This window comes from Saccostrea echinata, unplaced genomic scaffold (assembly GCF_033153115.1).
Source record: "Saccostrea echinata isolate AGI-Se365-2 ecotype Australia unplaced genomic scaffold, CSIRO_AGI_Sech_v1 ptg000033l, whole genome shotgun sequence".
In the NCBI taxonomy this organism is placed as follows: Eukaryota; Metazoa; Mollusca; class Bivalvia; order Ostreida; family Ostreidae; genus Saccostrea; species Saccostrea echinata.
Genome location: NW_026889782.1, coordinates 8,988,514 through 9,003,326, shown reverse-complemented (window position 1 = coordinate 9,003,326; position 14,813 = coordinate 8,988,514). Strand labels below are relative to the sequence as shown.

General features: G+C 32.4%; 1 protein-coding gene across 1 annotated transcript in view; it reads right to left on the bottom strand.

The window, feature by feature from the left end:
• The window catches only part of LOC133198973 (fasciclin-1-like), a 31,453-nt gene extending 22,645 nt beyond the window's left edge, over positions 1-8,808 (bottom strand). Inside the window, exons 1-2 of the mRNA XM_061334868.1 lie at positions 8,758-8,808; positions 3,212-3,924 (exon numbers count right to left, since the gene is read on the bottom strand). Of these exons, the coding sequence (XP_061190852.1) occupies positions 3,212-3,355 (144 nt within the window). The 5' untranslated portion in view covers positions 3,356-3,924; positions 8,758-8,808. The remainder of the gene's footprint in view (positions 1-3,211; positions 3,925-8,757) is intronic.
• Positions 8,809-14,813: the final 6,005 nt, after the last annotated feature.

The window sequence follows — 14,813 nt, the reverse complement described above, 5'->3', positions numbered from 1 at the left end:
TGTCATAATAGATGTAGCGAAGAGAAACACTCAAGACTTGGCTATTTATGTACAGATATTCCCTACTGAGAAACTATTTTAATTTGTGCTACAGAGATGTATGTGTTACTTCAGTACAAAATAACGAAAAAATAAATTAAAAAGTTCGTAATAAAGGAATGATGAGAAAATTAATAAAGCAATCTTAAAAAAAATATATTTAATTGTCTTTTTTCCCAATTCATTTTCCTGCATGCGTCTAGGATACCTAATCTGACCTTCACCTGTCCTTTGTCTATTTATAAGTAAGTAAGTAAGTAAATGGTTTATTGTCATATTCATGATAGCATTAACTTGTTTTTGTACAATCACAACATAATAGGAATTTAAACACCAGGTCCATCGGACCTACATATCAGTTTTAACAATATATCATTCAGTAAAAGAAAAATTAAACTGTTTGTAACTAAATGTTGAGTACAAGAATTTCGCGGTTTGCCAGCTAGAAAAATTTGCCTAGTTTGGTTCAGACCTGACATATTACAGTTGTATAAAATTCAATACTGGTGAAAATGTTTTAAGTTATGAAGTACAATGAACAAGAAAGTAACGCTCGTCTTCAGATAAAGCCCCCCCCCCCATTCTGCATATACAAGTGCATTATCTTACAGCAAAATAAATGAATGCATGATTCGTATATGTACTTGCATACAATTTACCTTGCGATTTCATTCACTAAATACATGATATGTTTTTGAATAAATTGCGGTTAATTTATTTTCATTTTAACGACTTCTATAATTATTATCTAATTAACTTAATTTATTTTTAATTGAATGGAATGTTGACATTGATTGATTTCATTTTAGATGAAGTCGTAAATATACGCGTCGTCTTATAAATACCACTCTACAAGTTTGAAGCTTTAATGTTGTTCGCTTGAAATTTAATTGCTAGATTTAATACTGGGATAACACGAGATGAAAGCTAATAAAACAAGATTATCACTTTCATTTTCTCTTGTTACAAGAAAATGAACATTTAAAACATCATCATCATCATCAAAAAAAAACAAAAAAAAAAACAACAAGACTCTAGTCATTAAATTGAAATTTCCAAACAATCTCTCTCTCTCTCTCTCTCTCTCTCTCTCTCTCTCTCGTTAATCTTTCTATATCTAAATCTATTGAGGCACAAACCCGTCCAAATTCCCAAACACTTTGAACAATAAGAAACGCTAATGTGACAGAATTTACAACCCAGAACAATCATTCGGCGATAATACGAAAGGCGGTCGGTCCCCAGGGTAAAATAACATGTCAAAATAAACTAGACCCTATTGATTTTAGACGCCTTGTACATCATAAGGAAAAGTGGGGCGGATCTCAAAATAAATTAACCCAGTACATAGTGTAGTTTTAAGGATTTTAGGGAAAAAAGCAAAACAAAACTCAACTGAAAGACACCTTTATCCTTCAAAAGTACAAGTGATTTTTACCACTGAAGTTTTTCCATGTAGCGTTTCATACATTACACAGCTGGCCAATGTAAGTCTTTAGAGGTCGAGTGTAACTTTTATTGCACAATAAATACAGATGGTAGTATAGTGCTTAAACTCTACGTGATACTCCGAACTAGGGACTTAATAGTAGGATGTACGATGTCCAGGGCAAGGCTGTATTGAATTAGTTTCATTCATTTAAATATCTTGAAATAAATAGCATTTTTTTTCTTCGATTTTTTTTTTAGAATATGAGTAAATAAATTAAAAATGTTATCTTTACATTTATTTACTTGTTGTAAATCAATCATAAACCCTGCCACTAGTTAATGTTTGTAAATCTTACGATAGTCATTTTTTTTTATATAAAGATTTCAGTACAATACAAGAGATTTCATTTCTCGACATGTGACATGTATTACATGTAACATGATTAAGGTAAAATTATATGTGAAATATTGGAGTCGGCTATTTAATTCCGATTTCACAAAATTTCGGTTTCAGATCTGGAACCAAGCCATGTATATATGCGATTTCGAAATATATATATTACAGTTTTAACAATACAAGTGTCGAGTATTACATATATTCACAATAGTTTCGCTATCATTGGCTGAGGTTTTGAATTACAAAGTCGTATTTCTTAATCTTTCATTAGGTGGTTAAAGAAAATGTCACTGAACATATGTCAAGAAAATTAAAATGGAAATGAAAGATTTAGGTTAACAATCGCGGAAGATTTGCAAACAAATTGTATAGTTAATCATAATAATCAAAAACACGTAAAAATGTCATAATAATGTACATGCTAAGTACATGTCGCTTCAAGTACATTCCACGAATACATAATTTGTTTATCTTCATTTATCAAACTACGGAGTCCAGAGGATTTTTTTAAGAGGTTATTACAGCACTTACAGTACCGTCAAGGGTACATAAATCCCTCCCCCCCCCCCCAAAAAAAAGGGGGAGGTGTCCATAATTCAAAAACAATTCTGCCTTGAAATTTACGATAAAAAACCAAAAAGTTAGATAGATAAGCAAGTTAATCAAAACAGAAATTTATTTTTATATTAGCAAATAAGATGATAATAAATAAAGTAATTATAAATTATAAATCTTACGAAAGCGGGGGGAAGGGGGGGGATTCTGATCATTAACACTAATTTACGATTACATTTCAATATGACATGTATTTAGAAAATCATCAACGAAAAATGGAGTGCTCCCACCCCTCCCTCAAAACCCGTCATATAAAAAAACATCAACACTGCTTGGTCGAGAGAAAAAAAAAAGACAAACATTGAAACGTAACCTACTCTGCTAGGAAGACCTAGGGTGGAGTCAGAACCCACGGAGATTGTATTAAGATGATCCCCACCCCAAACCACCCTTCTCCCAAAGAAGAACAGGAAAGAATAGAAGACTTATTATAAGACTTAAAATTATTTTTAAAAATGCAATATAAGAAACAAGTAGGAAGATCTTTCTTAGCCTCGAAACTTTCCATCTTTTCTTTGGCATGTGATTTTTTTTATAACCACCCATTTTCTTATCTCAAATGATAAATCTTGAATCCGCCAAAGAACTCTAAAACAAGGTATTGACTTTTTTCCGAAAGAATTATATCGGAATAAATTTTGTGTACTTTAGCGACAATAACAAATGTACGGAGAGGAGGGGTGAGGTACAAATATAGTTGTCTAGAATTATTTATATAAAAATTCTTACCCCTCTTAGTCGATTGATTTCACTAATTAACTGTCTGATTGTCTTTGACCTTGTGACGTCAGATGATGTCGTAACATTTCCCACCAAAAGCAAACAGACAAGCAATCCGAGATGTCTTGGGCAACAGAATTTCCTTGAACACATAATGGTAAAGCACAAATTCTCAAAGCAAAAAATCTGAATTAATCAAACACCATGGTGAAAGTAGCAATCTCTGTGTTGATTTTGTACAGCGATTTTCCGACTGGAAGTAGTTAAAGAGAAAGTTTATCCCATGATATAAACCACTGGGGGCACTTTAGAAGATTTGGGGAAACGCCACGACAAGACGGCAAATTTCCCACAGAGAAAAATCAATAAAATGTATTCCTCGTTACATGTACAAGAGCACCGTACGTCTGTTAATGACCAGTAGTAATTGTATGAGAAGTTCCACTCCCTTTGTTAATCTCTTTGTATGTCATTAGACTGTGACCTCTAATTGGGTCAAAAAGCAGTTGTTTTCTTCTCCAAGAAATTAGCGTCTTAAATCATCCGATCTTTTGCTTCGAATGGTATTGCGTGGATAAGTACGTAGTCAGAAATGATCCTAAAATATTTGGAACCAGTTAGGAAACACTTCAGTCAAATGGCATCAGTGTTTTTTTTTTTCTCCTCTCTTTCTCTTCTCTTCTTCAGAGTTCTTGAGAAACCCGTGTACGACTTAGCATCTTCTGCAACGATATACATTTATTATACTGAACATCTAGCACTTTTATATTAGGAGCAACAAACATTTGACATTTAAAAAAATACATAAAAACCTAACGTGAAGGTATTTCAGTGTACAAAACAATTCTTTATTTTCTAAAACCTCTTGAAATGATCATTTGATCTGTGGTAGATATATAAACATTTTGTTCACCTTGAAATTACATAGTGACGCTTGAAATGAGGCGAAAAATTCTGCTTGCAGTCGCCACTCGTCTAATTACGATGCATTGTACATGATGTCTTCGCAATAAATTGTCTGATAGGTGTCATTTTTTAAATTTGGTCTCTTTTATGGAAATCAAAGCCATTTTAAATTGAGTTTGTACCGAAAATGAGTGCGATGACTCGTTGATGAAATTTATGCTCGATAATATTTGTGTAATGTTCCAACGCACTGGTTTTGAAGAGGCTGTAAAATTATTATTTATGGGTTTGATGTGTTAGGTATATCAGCATGATCAGTGAAAAGAATTTCATGCACCCCGATCTTTTTTTTTTCATAGCTGTATTTCTTTTATTTACGGGTTTCAAATAGATCAAATAACAAATGATTTCTCTGATGAAGAAGAGCAGATGAGTATTAGCACTCTGAGCTAAACATATTTACTGTATAATATTTGGAAGGTAATAATTTGTTTCATGTTGTAAATTTTAAATTTTGAATTTACCGAGTGGCAGTGAATACAAAGTTTACAACATATTGAAAATTCAAAATTTACAACATGATCATTTCATTGTTTGTTTCGTTTGGATCTGAGTTTGTGTGTTTAAAATTATTTATTTTCAATTTATTTTTATTCTTTTGTTAACAAAAAATAACTGCATTGCTGTATGATATGCTTTTTCTGCAAATTTGTTGTAATGCATGTAATTTTGTCCATAAATTAGTAGAAATAAATTTTATCTATGATAATGTTTAGTCGTACACAACCAATTTAACGCGCAGGAAACGTAAAGTCGTCTACCAAACTAGAATTTAAAAGAATGCTAGCGCTATCTTGTTCTAAAGTTATAATAATAGTTATTGTTAAACACAACACTTGCAATGTAAGTTGCACGAAAAATCTCAAAGGAGACACCAATTTAACTATAGAATCTTCTTCATTTTTTGTCCTATTATTATTGTATGTCAATATCAATGCACGCATGTCGTAGTATTTAATCATTCCAAAGAAACTTCAATATATACACGAGAGTCATTTGCTTTTAAAACTGACATTTTTAATAGCAGATCATAACCTATTTATCCTTATTTCAATTAAGGAATCTACTCCGTAGGTTGGAGTAATTTAGAGGGATTTGAATTTCATGTAATTGATTATTTAATGTATGTGCCATTCTATGTTGTAAATCAAAATCAAATTGGTTTTCTCAATTTTGATATACATCTATATATGCATATAATTTTCCATACAGAATGCCTGTCAATTACTACATGTACTTGCAATTAAGCACCGAGATCGGTTGGATATCAGAGAGATAAAAGTACATGGGGAAGAAAGAACCAGGTGTAAAATTTATATTCAAGTTTAAGTCACGCGCAACACAAAATTACCTTCTATTACAAAAGAATGTATTCAAGGGGAGGTAATAGGGGTCAATCTTTACGCAATCTTATGACGCCAGGTGAAAATTTCGAGGTTTATTTAAAGCTCTATAAAAATATTGATTTAAGATTTCTTCTTGTTGACGGCTGTTGTGTGTAGAAATGCCAGGCATTTGCTGCAGATATTTAGTTGAAGTGTAACAAACGCCCAGAAGAAAGACCCCAATGCTATAGAAGCGGAATTTTTGTCGGTAATAGTGACAATGCGCTTTCATCTGATTGTGCTCAAATGGAAATTTAAGCAAATTCAGAATGCCATACTTGGCAAAAAATTATTAAAAATATATGAAAGGATACATGGTTTGTTATTTATCTTCTCCTAACAAAGTTCATTCATGAATGTTTTATTATAAGAATTATAATTAGTAAACATTGTTCAATTTTAAATATATATTGAAGAACATTATAAAAATAAAGCCGCATGATCTACTGTTACTTGTTGTAGATGTGCATGGACGTGATTCTTATTATAAGCAAAGATTTCTTTTATTAGTAACTTTCATAAACACATCATCAATTTTCTTTTCATTTGTAAACAGTGGATGAAAATTTACGTACACATTGTAATGTTTGCACGAAAACAACGTCTGCACCTAGTAGCAATTATTTGATCCCAGCATTCGTCTATTAGAAAAGTATGCGACCAGATGCCAAAACATGTGTTCGACGGCCTCGGTGTATTTGTTGTAAAGAGAAACATACAAATGAAGCTTACAGTACGAATGTATTTGTCAAAGACGAAGTATTTATCATTATATGTAAGTGTTTGTAAATAAAGTGGTGATTTTCTTAAATATTTTGTTCAAATAATTCGAAAGCGGAATTCGATAATAAACGTACTGTATATTTGCTCACGACTTGTAATATATTAAAGAGTTATTGAATTGAAAGATATTACATGTATCTTCTTATGTATACAAAGACGAAATGATATTTAAAATTTCCACAAACATACACACACGCACACAGATACAGAGAGAGAGAGAGAGAGAGAGAGAGAGAATTTCAGCTGCGTAATGATTTAAATCGATAAATTTGACAAAATGACAGCATTGAATTTACTGCTACATAGATGGACATTGTGATATGTTTACAGTTGATAAAAGCTACATGTCACAACAGTGATTTCTATCGGACTTCATCGACTCTCAAGATTAAATGCCAGGGTATATAGCGGATCCGGCCCTCCAACTTTAAAAGTCCGTACTGAAATTTTATATCCATCTGTTTGGTCCATTACAATAGTATATCCCTACCATATCTTTATTTAATCCCAAGATGCAAATTAATATGGGGCAAGATCCCCGATCTTAATATTAGTAAATAATAAAGTTTCAGCTAGTATCTCATAAATATATATGGTAAGTTTACATTTTTAAAAAGAAATGAGATTCTGAATTTATTCTTTAAAACACTCTTAATTTTTATTTTTAAATTGATTATGGTCTTACCCGCTTCTCTAGCAATAAATCCATGCTTTTTGTAAAAATCACAAACTTGTCCTTTGAAGCAATAACTTATTGTACACAGCAGTTAAAATCTCAATATTTCCAAGACAAAAAGATATGAACTGAGAGTAGAAAAAAAATCAACCCATGAAATATTTAGCCTTTTGAAAAACTTGTAAAGAGATATTCACAAAAGCTCATATCTGTTTACAAACATAAGTATACTGAGGGAATCCAATAATACGGGGTTCTACATAGCAATGTTTGTATAGGAGATTTAATACAGGTAAAAGAACGGCTGCTCGCGATTGTTACCGCTTCTCCGTGTTTTCTTTATTAAGCCGGAGAGTCTTGAGAAGAAAAAAAAGGAGGGCCAGTTTTTTGGCTGTGAGATTTTTTTCATTACCTAAGGGGATTCCCTCTTCTCTCTTTTCTCTCTCTCCTTCTCTTTCTCTCACTCTTACATACAAAAATGTTTATACATGTAATATTTTTACATATTTCCTTTTGTCCTTTAAAAAAAAAAATTCTTATGTCAAAATTTTTGTAAGTGTCACCTTCCAGAATAAAAAAAGTTATTTCGGATAATTAATCAAATGCGCGTCTACCCTCCCTTCTCCCTCTCTCTCTGCATCGTTACATGTATTTTATCTAACACAGATGCATGGTTGGTTGCGCTTTTCATAGACTGTTCTGTTAAATGTGTGAAGTTAGTCATCAGTAATGACATCTTCATGTTGAAGTCAACAAGGTCATTCAAATAAAAATAATTTTGACGGGATCTGGTTGATTAAAGATAATGTTACAGAGATCAATATACAACTAGAGTTAAAAAAAGAAAAAGCTATTATTTTAACCATATCTGCTGAGAACTTCTCGATTTTCTGTTCGACTCGACTTGCTTATTAATTTGTAATTTATAACTTTTTGTTACAAGGCCTTGGGCTCACATGCTTTGAATAACATAGAACAAAGGAAATGGTACATAATCTACAAATATTGGAACATGTATGACCTTAACCAATCTTTGTACTTTTATGTTCAAATGATTCCAATATCAGTGCACAAAATTTCAAGGCTATACTAAGGTCATATTCTTAATAAAAAAAAAAAGAATTTCATTTTCGGTAACAGGACTAAAAGCAATAATTACAACATATTTTATTTTGCATAAATGAGGACAAAGGTAGAGCTTAATTGTCAATATTCTAAGATATAACAAGGACAATTGGAGTTACCCTCCTTATAAACATCGTACATTTTCTCACCCACATCGATTTTGATGTCATGAAACAAAATGCAAAAAGTTCTCTCTCCAAACACAGAGAGAAAAAAGACAAAATATTACGCCCACATCTGAATCATGTCTATAGTTATTGCGGACATCAGTAGCCCGTGACGAATCAAAAGTGGAATTTAAATAGATAAATATTTTGAAATGACTAATAAATGCATTCTCCTCAATTTGGTATTAACGTAAATATTGGAAATGAATAAATAATCAAGCACTCCTTCCCGTGAATGCAAAATTCATAGAATGCGAACAAATCCCTTCCTCCGAATCATAAATATTTTACAAGTTTCAAGAAATTATATTATTTATTCCTTTCCAAATAGCTGACATCTATATCAATGAAGTTATAAAATCTAAAATATATTGACTTCAATTTCAAACTTATTTAATTATTCTAAATTTAAAGTATATGAAAGCGGGTATACAGCAGTTGCACAATACTCACGAAAAAAATCCTCGTGTGTGCACTGCAAAAATGTATATCTTGTAGACACTTGTTGAAGATGATGTTAAAACACACGATTGCCCCTTCTAACCTACAGCATGAATCTGAACACAAAAATTGTCCCTTTCCTAAAGATATCATTTATTTTTTATCAAATTAAATCAGGATTAAATTGCAATTTAAACACGGCATCGTGTCTACCCAAAGAAATAAAGTTTTAAATGTGACAGCCCTGTGCTCCAGCTAATGATAACACTTCCTTTTTAAAAACCACCTGGTGTTGTTTAGATATTCTTATTTTGTATTGGTTGAGTGAAATGTAACTAAAAACGGGGAACGCTCTCGTGTGCCATATGTCACTGTGCAAGTATAATGTATTCAATGCATGATTTTTATATTTTGATTAAAGGAATAATTTTTTTTTCAAACACGTGTTTTATTCTTAACCATAAAATTTTAGTTCAAGTCCACGAACTTTTTAAAACCAATTTGAAATAGAACTTCGCTCATTTTAATGGTTGATATCCCCCCTATTTTGGAGGGGGTATTTTTTGATTACTTATTCTTATCGGGGTTAGTCCATCTAGACTAAGATCATTACAATAATATAAGTCAATTAATTCAGGACTTATCTACATGAAAATAAATTACACGTTGAGAAGTTTTCCCAAAAATATAATTGTTCCAACTTAAATTAAATCAAAATCGGAAACGAACTATGCTATATGTGTCCAAAAATGTAACACACATAAAGCGCGCGCCCTCGATAACATTTCAAGAGCCTGCAGTGGTGGATCAAAAGGGGGGTGTACCCCCTAGAATTGTTAAATTTTAAAAGATAAATTGCACCTTGGAAAAAAATGAAAAGCTTTTTTCTGTATTCTTGCAAGGCATGTCTTCTGGAGCTTTATTCCCAAGCTTTGTTTCCATAGACCTTAAATATGAGTAGTTTTATCATTCTTAACATTATTTTCGCCGACAAGAAATAGTAAAATTGTCTACTTAGAAGACCTCCAAATCTCTGGAACCAAGGGGCTTCCAAGTGGAGAGGTGGAGAGGGCGTCGTCCCCTGGACCCCAACCAGGGTTTTGTCCGGGACCCACTTGGATCCTCAAGGTTGCCCCCAGACCCCCTGCCTGATCAGCTGGCACCCCCAACTCCAAATTCTGGATCCGCCCCTAAGCTTGATATTGAAAAGGCAAAATAATTAACTAAAACTGAGAGACGCGACATTGAAAAAGTTCAGAACAATGAAATGACCTCTGACCCTGTGTTTCGGAAATGCAAGAACAAGGCGCAGGGCAGTTGACAATTCTGATTTCGAAAATAACATGTCTTGTCTGTCCCCTTTTAGAAGAAAACTGCTTGTCAATTTGATGTTTTTACAGAAAGGAAGAATGCTTTTATCGACCATAAATGACTCGCAGATGGAATTTGGACAATTACAAACCCATAAACCGAGTTTATTTACAAATGTTTCTCAAGATCTGAGTCACCTCACTTCTGAATGATAATAGCCAGTTTATTTACTGAAATTGCCATTTAATTCTAAGTCCTGAGTCATATTCGTGACAGAATACGAGAAATAAGCTTTCTTAAACATAGCTTAAGTCATAAAAACCAAAGATATTTTATTTGTTAGTAAATAAAGGTATTTTTATCAAAGAATGTACGGGGATGCAAGAGTTCAACCCCCCCCCCTCCCCATTCGCCAATGAATATCATCACTGACTATGGTCAACAGAATCTAATCTTTTACCAGTTTAAAACAAGATTTATCAACGAAACTTTTCAACTGTCATATGTCAAAGAAACATTGCACCTTTCGTGTCTGACCAGAATATCACACCTGTAAATCATATTTTTAATTTGTCAGGAAAAATGTCGTAATAGTTCAGACGAACTATTTAACTATTCTAGGGACATGCTATTTTTAACCACAGATGAAGGACATGTATGTGCAATGCACTTCATTTTTTCTGAAAATCGTATCCTTGAATGCAGATTTTACAATTCTTTCTCTCTTGCACTCGCTTCTAGATTAAAATTTTAGAGAAAGTTCTTGTATGGAGATATTGTTTTTCAAATTATCTAGCTGACTGCAAATGTTTATGTTTCAGGATATTATTTTATAATAAAATATATAGTTCTTTAAAGATTTTTATGCTTTTCAATATTTTTTTCTGCCTGCTATAGTTAAAGTTTTCGGAGATTTGATTTTATATAGTTATTGCTGTTTTTGAGATTTTACGATGATTGGCCAACTAAGGAGTACAATATTTACCGAGTCCGAAGGGCGAGGTGAATGTAGTACTTCGAGAATGGTTAAGGAACCCCCCCCCCCCGAAATAATTGTTTTATTATATGATTCAATCATTAAATTATACGAACTCATTCAGCAAACAATGCAATCTTTCTTAAATGTTTACATTTGTTGAAATCCTAGCCAAACGCAGTGAGAGAAGCAAGTTTAAAATATTTGGTGCGATGTAGAAAAATCAATTGACACGTAGCTTTGATTTTAAAAGTGTTGGTTGGAGAGGGAAAAATTGACAACTTACCTTAAAAAAAGATGACAAACATATAAAAAAAACCCTGAGAATTCTACTAACTCCATAATCTTATTTTGGAGGGGAAGGGGTGGATGGGTTAGAGTCCATTAACATAGGAGGGATTTGACTATATTAATTGTCTCAAATAAGAGAAAAGGGGGGCAGCCAACCTTTCAATGAACATTTCCGTACTTAATTAACAGTAAAAATTTACATTCAGAAAAAAGTGCCCATGCCCTCACCCCTATCCCGATATTACGTGCCTGAATATTGTGTTCAGCTGAGTGGAAGTCAGGTTCAGCTAAAATAATCTTTCGCAACTAATTGTTTGAATTTGGAAGTCCTCATTTATTTTTAGTCCAATGTAGAAAAAAAAATACTTATGTTCACCTGGAAGGTCATGTGCAGGTGAATATAACGTAATACATGTACTTTTTCAACAATGTTTGATCTAAGCCAATAAGAGAGTTAGAAATTATTCAATCATATAATAAATTCGAATGTTCCGACTAATTCAATCTTGACACTGCAACTATGTAGATATTAATTATTATGAGCACATTTGTACAAGAAAGATATATATTTGTTTCTAATTATTCACTTTTTTATCTAGAATTTACAATAAATGCGAGAGAGAGAGAGAGAGGGGGGGGTGTTGTTTAATGATTGCTGTAATTTATGGTGCAAAATACGCGTAACTTATACCTACATGTCGTATGTACGTTTTAAATGGAATCACCATGTATTTATTGATTTTAGATGTCAACAGATTCAGAGAATCTCTACATGCATCAACAGGTACGAGTCACAAATTCATTTAATACTGTAAAATGTTATTAGATACTTTCGAGAGGAACCGATATTATTGATAAGTTTAAAACATTTATAATCCTCAACATAAAATCGATGATTTTGGTATCATTTTGTATACGAAGTTCGGATTCCTAACAAGTAAAATTAATACCTTATTTCCTGTTTTACTAAAGTACATGTAAATTTTTTTTGCTTATTTCCAACTACAGAGAGAAGGGGGGAGGTTAACACAAAGTAGCTACGGTTGGAGATATTTTTTTTTCCGGGATTCCTTTTCACAAAACACGGTTCATATTGCAGCTTTTTCTTGATCACTATGTTTATATTTGTTTTACACTGAATTTTCTACCCGATCACACAATTTTGAATTTTTTCACCTTTAACTCTTTTTATTATTGGAAAATCGAAATATTGCAATTTTAATTATCATTTTCATATAAAACAAAATAAAACTAATTCTTACCTCTGTATAAGACGACGCTTCGCCCTTTTCCACCTCAGTGACAGGTTTTTTTCCTTACAACTTGAAGTCACCTATTTAACAAAAGGTCAAACGATCACCAACTTATTCTAGTCAGTCACGATTGTATATGTTTTCATTCATAAAAATCAATATTCAAAGGAAGTAAGCACGAAGGAAAGTCACTTTAATAAATGTGGATTAAATTATGAGATAATGTTGTACGGTTTTAAAATATATGAACCGGATTAAAGTCCGGTGTCGCTGTAGCAATTAGTCAACCTCCTTCTCGTTCCGGTCTGCTGGTCCTATGCAATAAGTGGATACAAAGGCAATACATTTGTTAAAACTTATCGAAGATGTTATCTGACAGGAAATTAAAAGGAATTTCGCTGAAAATTCAAATGCGGTGAAAATTTCCTCGGTTAGATGAAGGATTTAATTTGTTGCCCCCAGGGTTAAAGAAAACTATTGCCAGTTAGCGGCATAATCCAGCGAAAAATCGCCGGCGTATTGAGCAGGGTGTCAAGTTTTTGTTATTTTCCCGTTCCGCTCCATGTGTTACGATTTAAACAGCTTTTGTCACAGTAAATTTTAAATAAACTTGCCATCCTGAAGTGAAAACATCCGTGTTTATCGATAGAAATACATCACTGATTTGGATATACGACAACTGCTTTAGACCACCTGCAAAACTGGCTAAGGAAAATACAAGACTTAAAACACTAGAACTGAGTGGTAATTAGTTAAAAGCGACACCTTATACCTCATTAATCACGAATTTTTTTTAATTTTCTACAAGAAATTTTTTTGCATGTTTGTATTCTGTTGAGGAAATGTACTCTATATGTGTAAAACTGATTTATGAATTTTGTCAATGTTTGAAATATTTCACAAGTTTTTAAAGAAAGGTAAACATCATGCCTAATTACATCCTCAATTAATAAATTTGTATATAACAATGTTAGTGGATGAAGACGTTGACAAGTACATAACTCCATAAATTACGATCATAATTATCTTAGCTTTACATCGTTTCTTGTGCCTCTTAAAAATACAGCAGCTATGTCACTCCTTATCTACAAGTACATTTGTATATGATTAATAAGTAGGTAATAAATAGGATGATTACAGTGATATTTAATTGCTATTCTCATAACTTTTATTTACAACATTTATGTCATTTAAAGAGCGTTGACTTTCGTAATTGAAGTAGTGCGTCTTGAAAATTTATACTGCGTTCGGAGAAAGGTGTTAAATACTTTTAACGCGAGTTCGCGGAGAACAGCTTCCGCTAAGTTAAGTACATCGCCATCACTAAATGCCTTGTATATTTACATCTTGATACTAGAATAGCTATTTAAGATATGCGCTAAATCAAATCTTGTTGAGAACAATCAAACAAACATACAATAAACAAATAAATAAATTTCCGCCAAATATCGTACATGCATGCCAAATATAAAACAAAATCTGCCATGACTATTTTTTTTTTGGGGGGGGGGGGGATCTATGATAAAAACTGAGTGACATCGTATAAAAGAATTTTTTTTAGGTCGTTTGAAATGTAAAATATTATCAGAGTTACTGCAGGATTGATTTAAAATCAAATTTAAATATTTGTTAACAAATTATAAATGGGGTATAATATTGCATGACCGTTCAAGAATAGAAGAAACAAAGTGACTTTCTTTAAAATTTCGTTTTCCTATCATTCTATCGATCGACGCTTCACAAAATTAGTCCTGGAAAACTTCTCTTTAGGCCGTTCCAAGTTTTTTCTTCGTTAAGCGTCCACCCATCTTTCAAATTCCTACCTACCTATTCGCAAAAAACACACAAGTCCAAAAATAAAACACAGACTTTATAATTGAGAAAATTGTGTTATTCAAAGGATATGATTCCATCAATATAATTTTCTCGTAGAAAGATCTATTCTTTAGCAAAATGAAGGTATTAAATGCTCTAAACACACCTTATATGACATATTGTAGACAGGTCATAAGAGAGGATGAAAGGATTCAAAGAATTTTACCAGAATAATCAATTTAGAACTCCTGATTTTGTTTGGTTTTTTTTTTCTAATGTTGGGTGTCAAAAAACCAAGGCGCACGCGGACGCTAAACATAGAAAAAAAACTTGGAATGGCCTTATAATATATTCATGATTGCATTTTATCTCAATGATTTCTAACAATGTCTCTATCTCTCTCCTAAAAATATCTGGCGCTA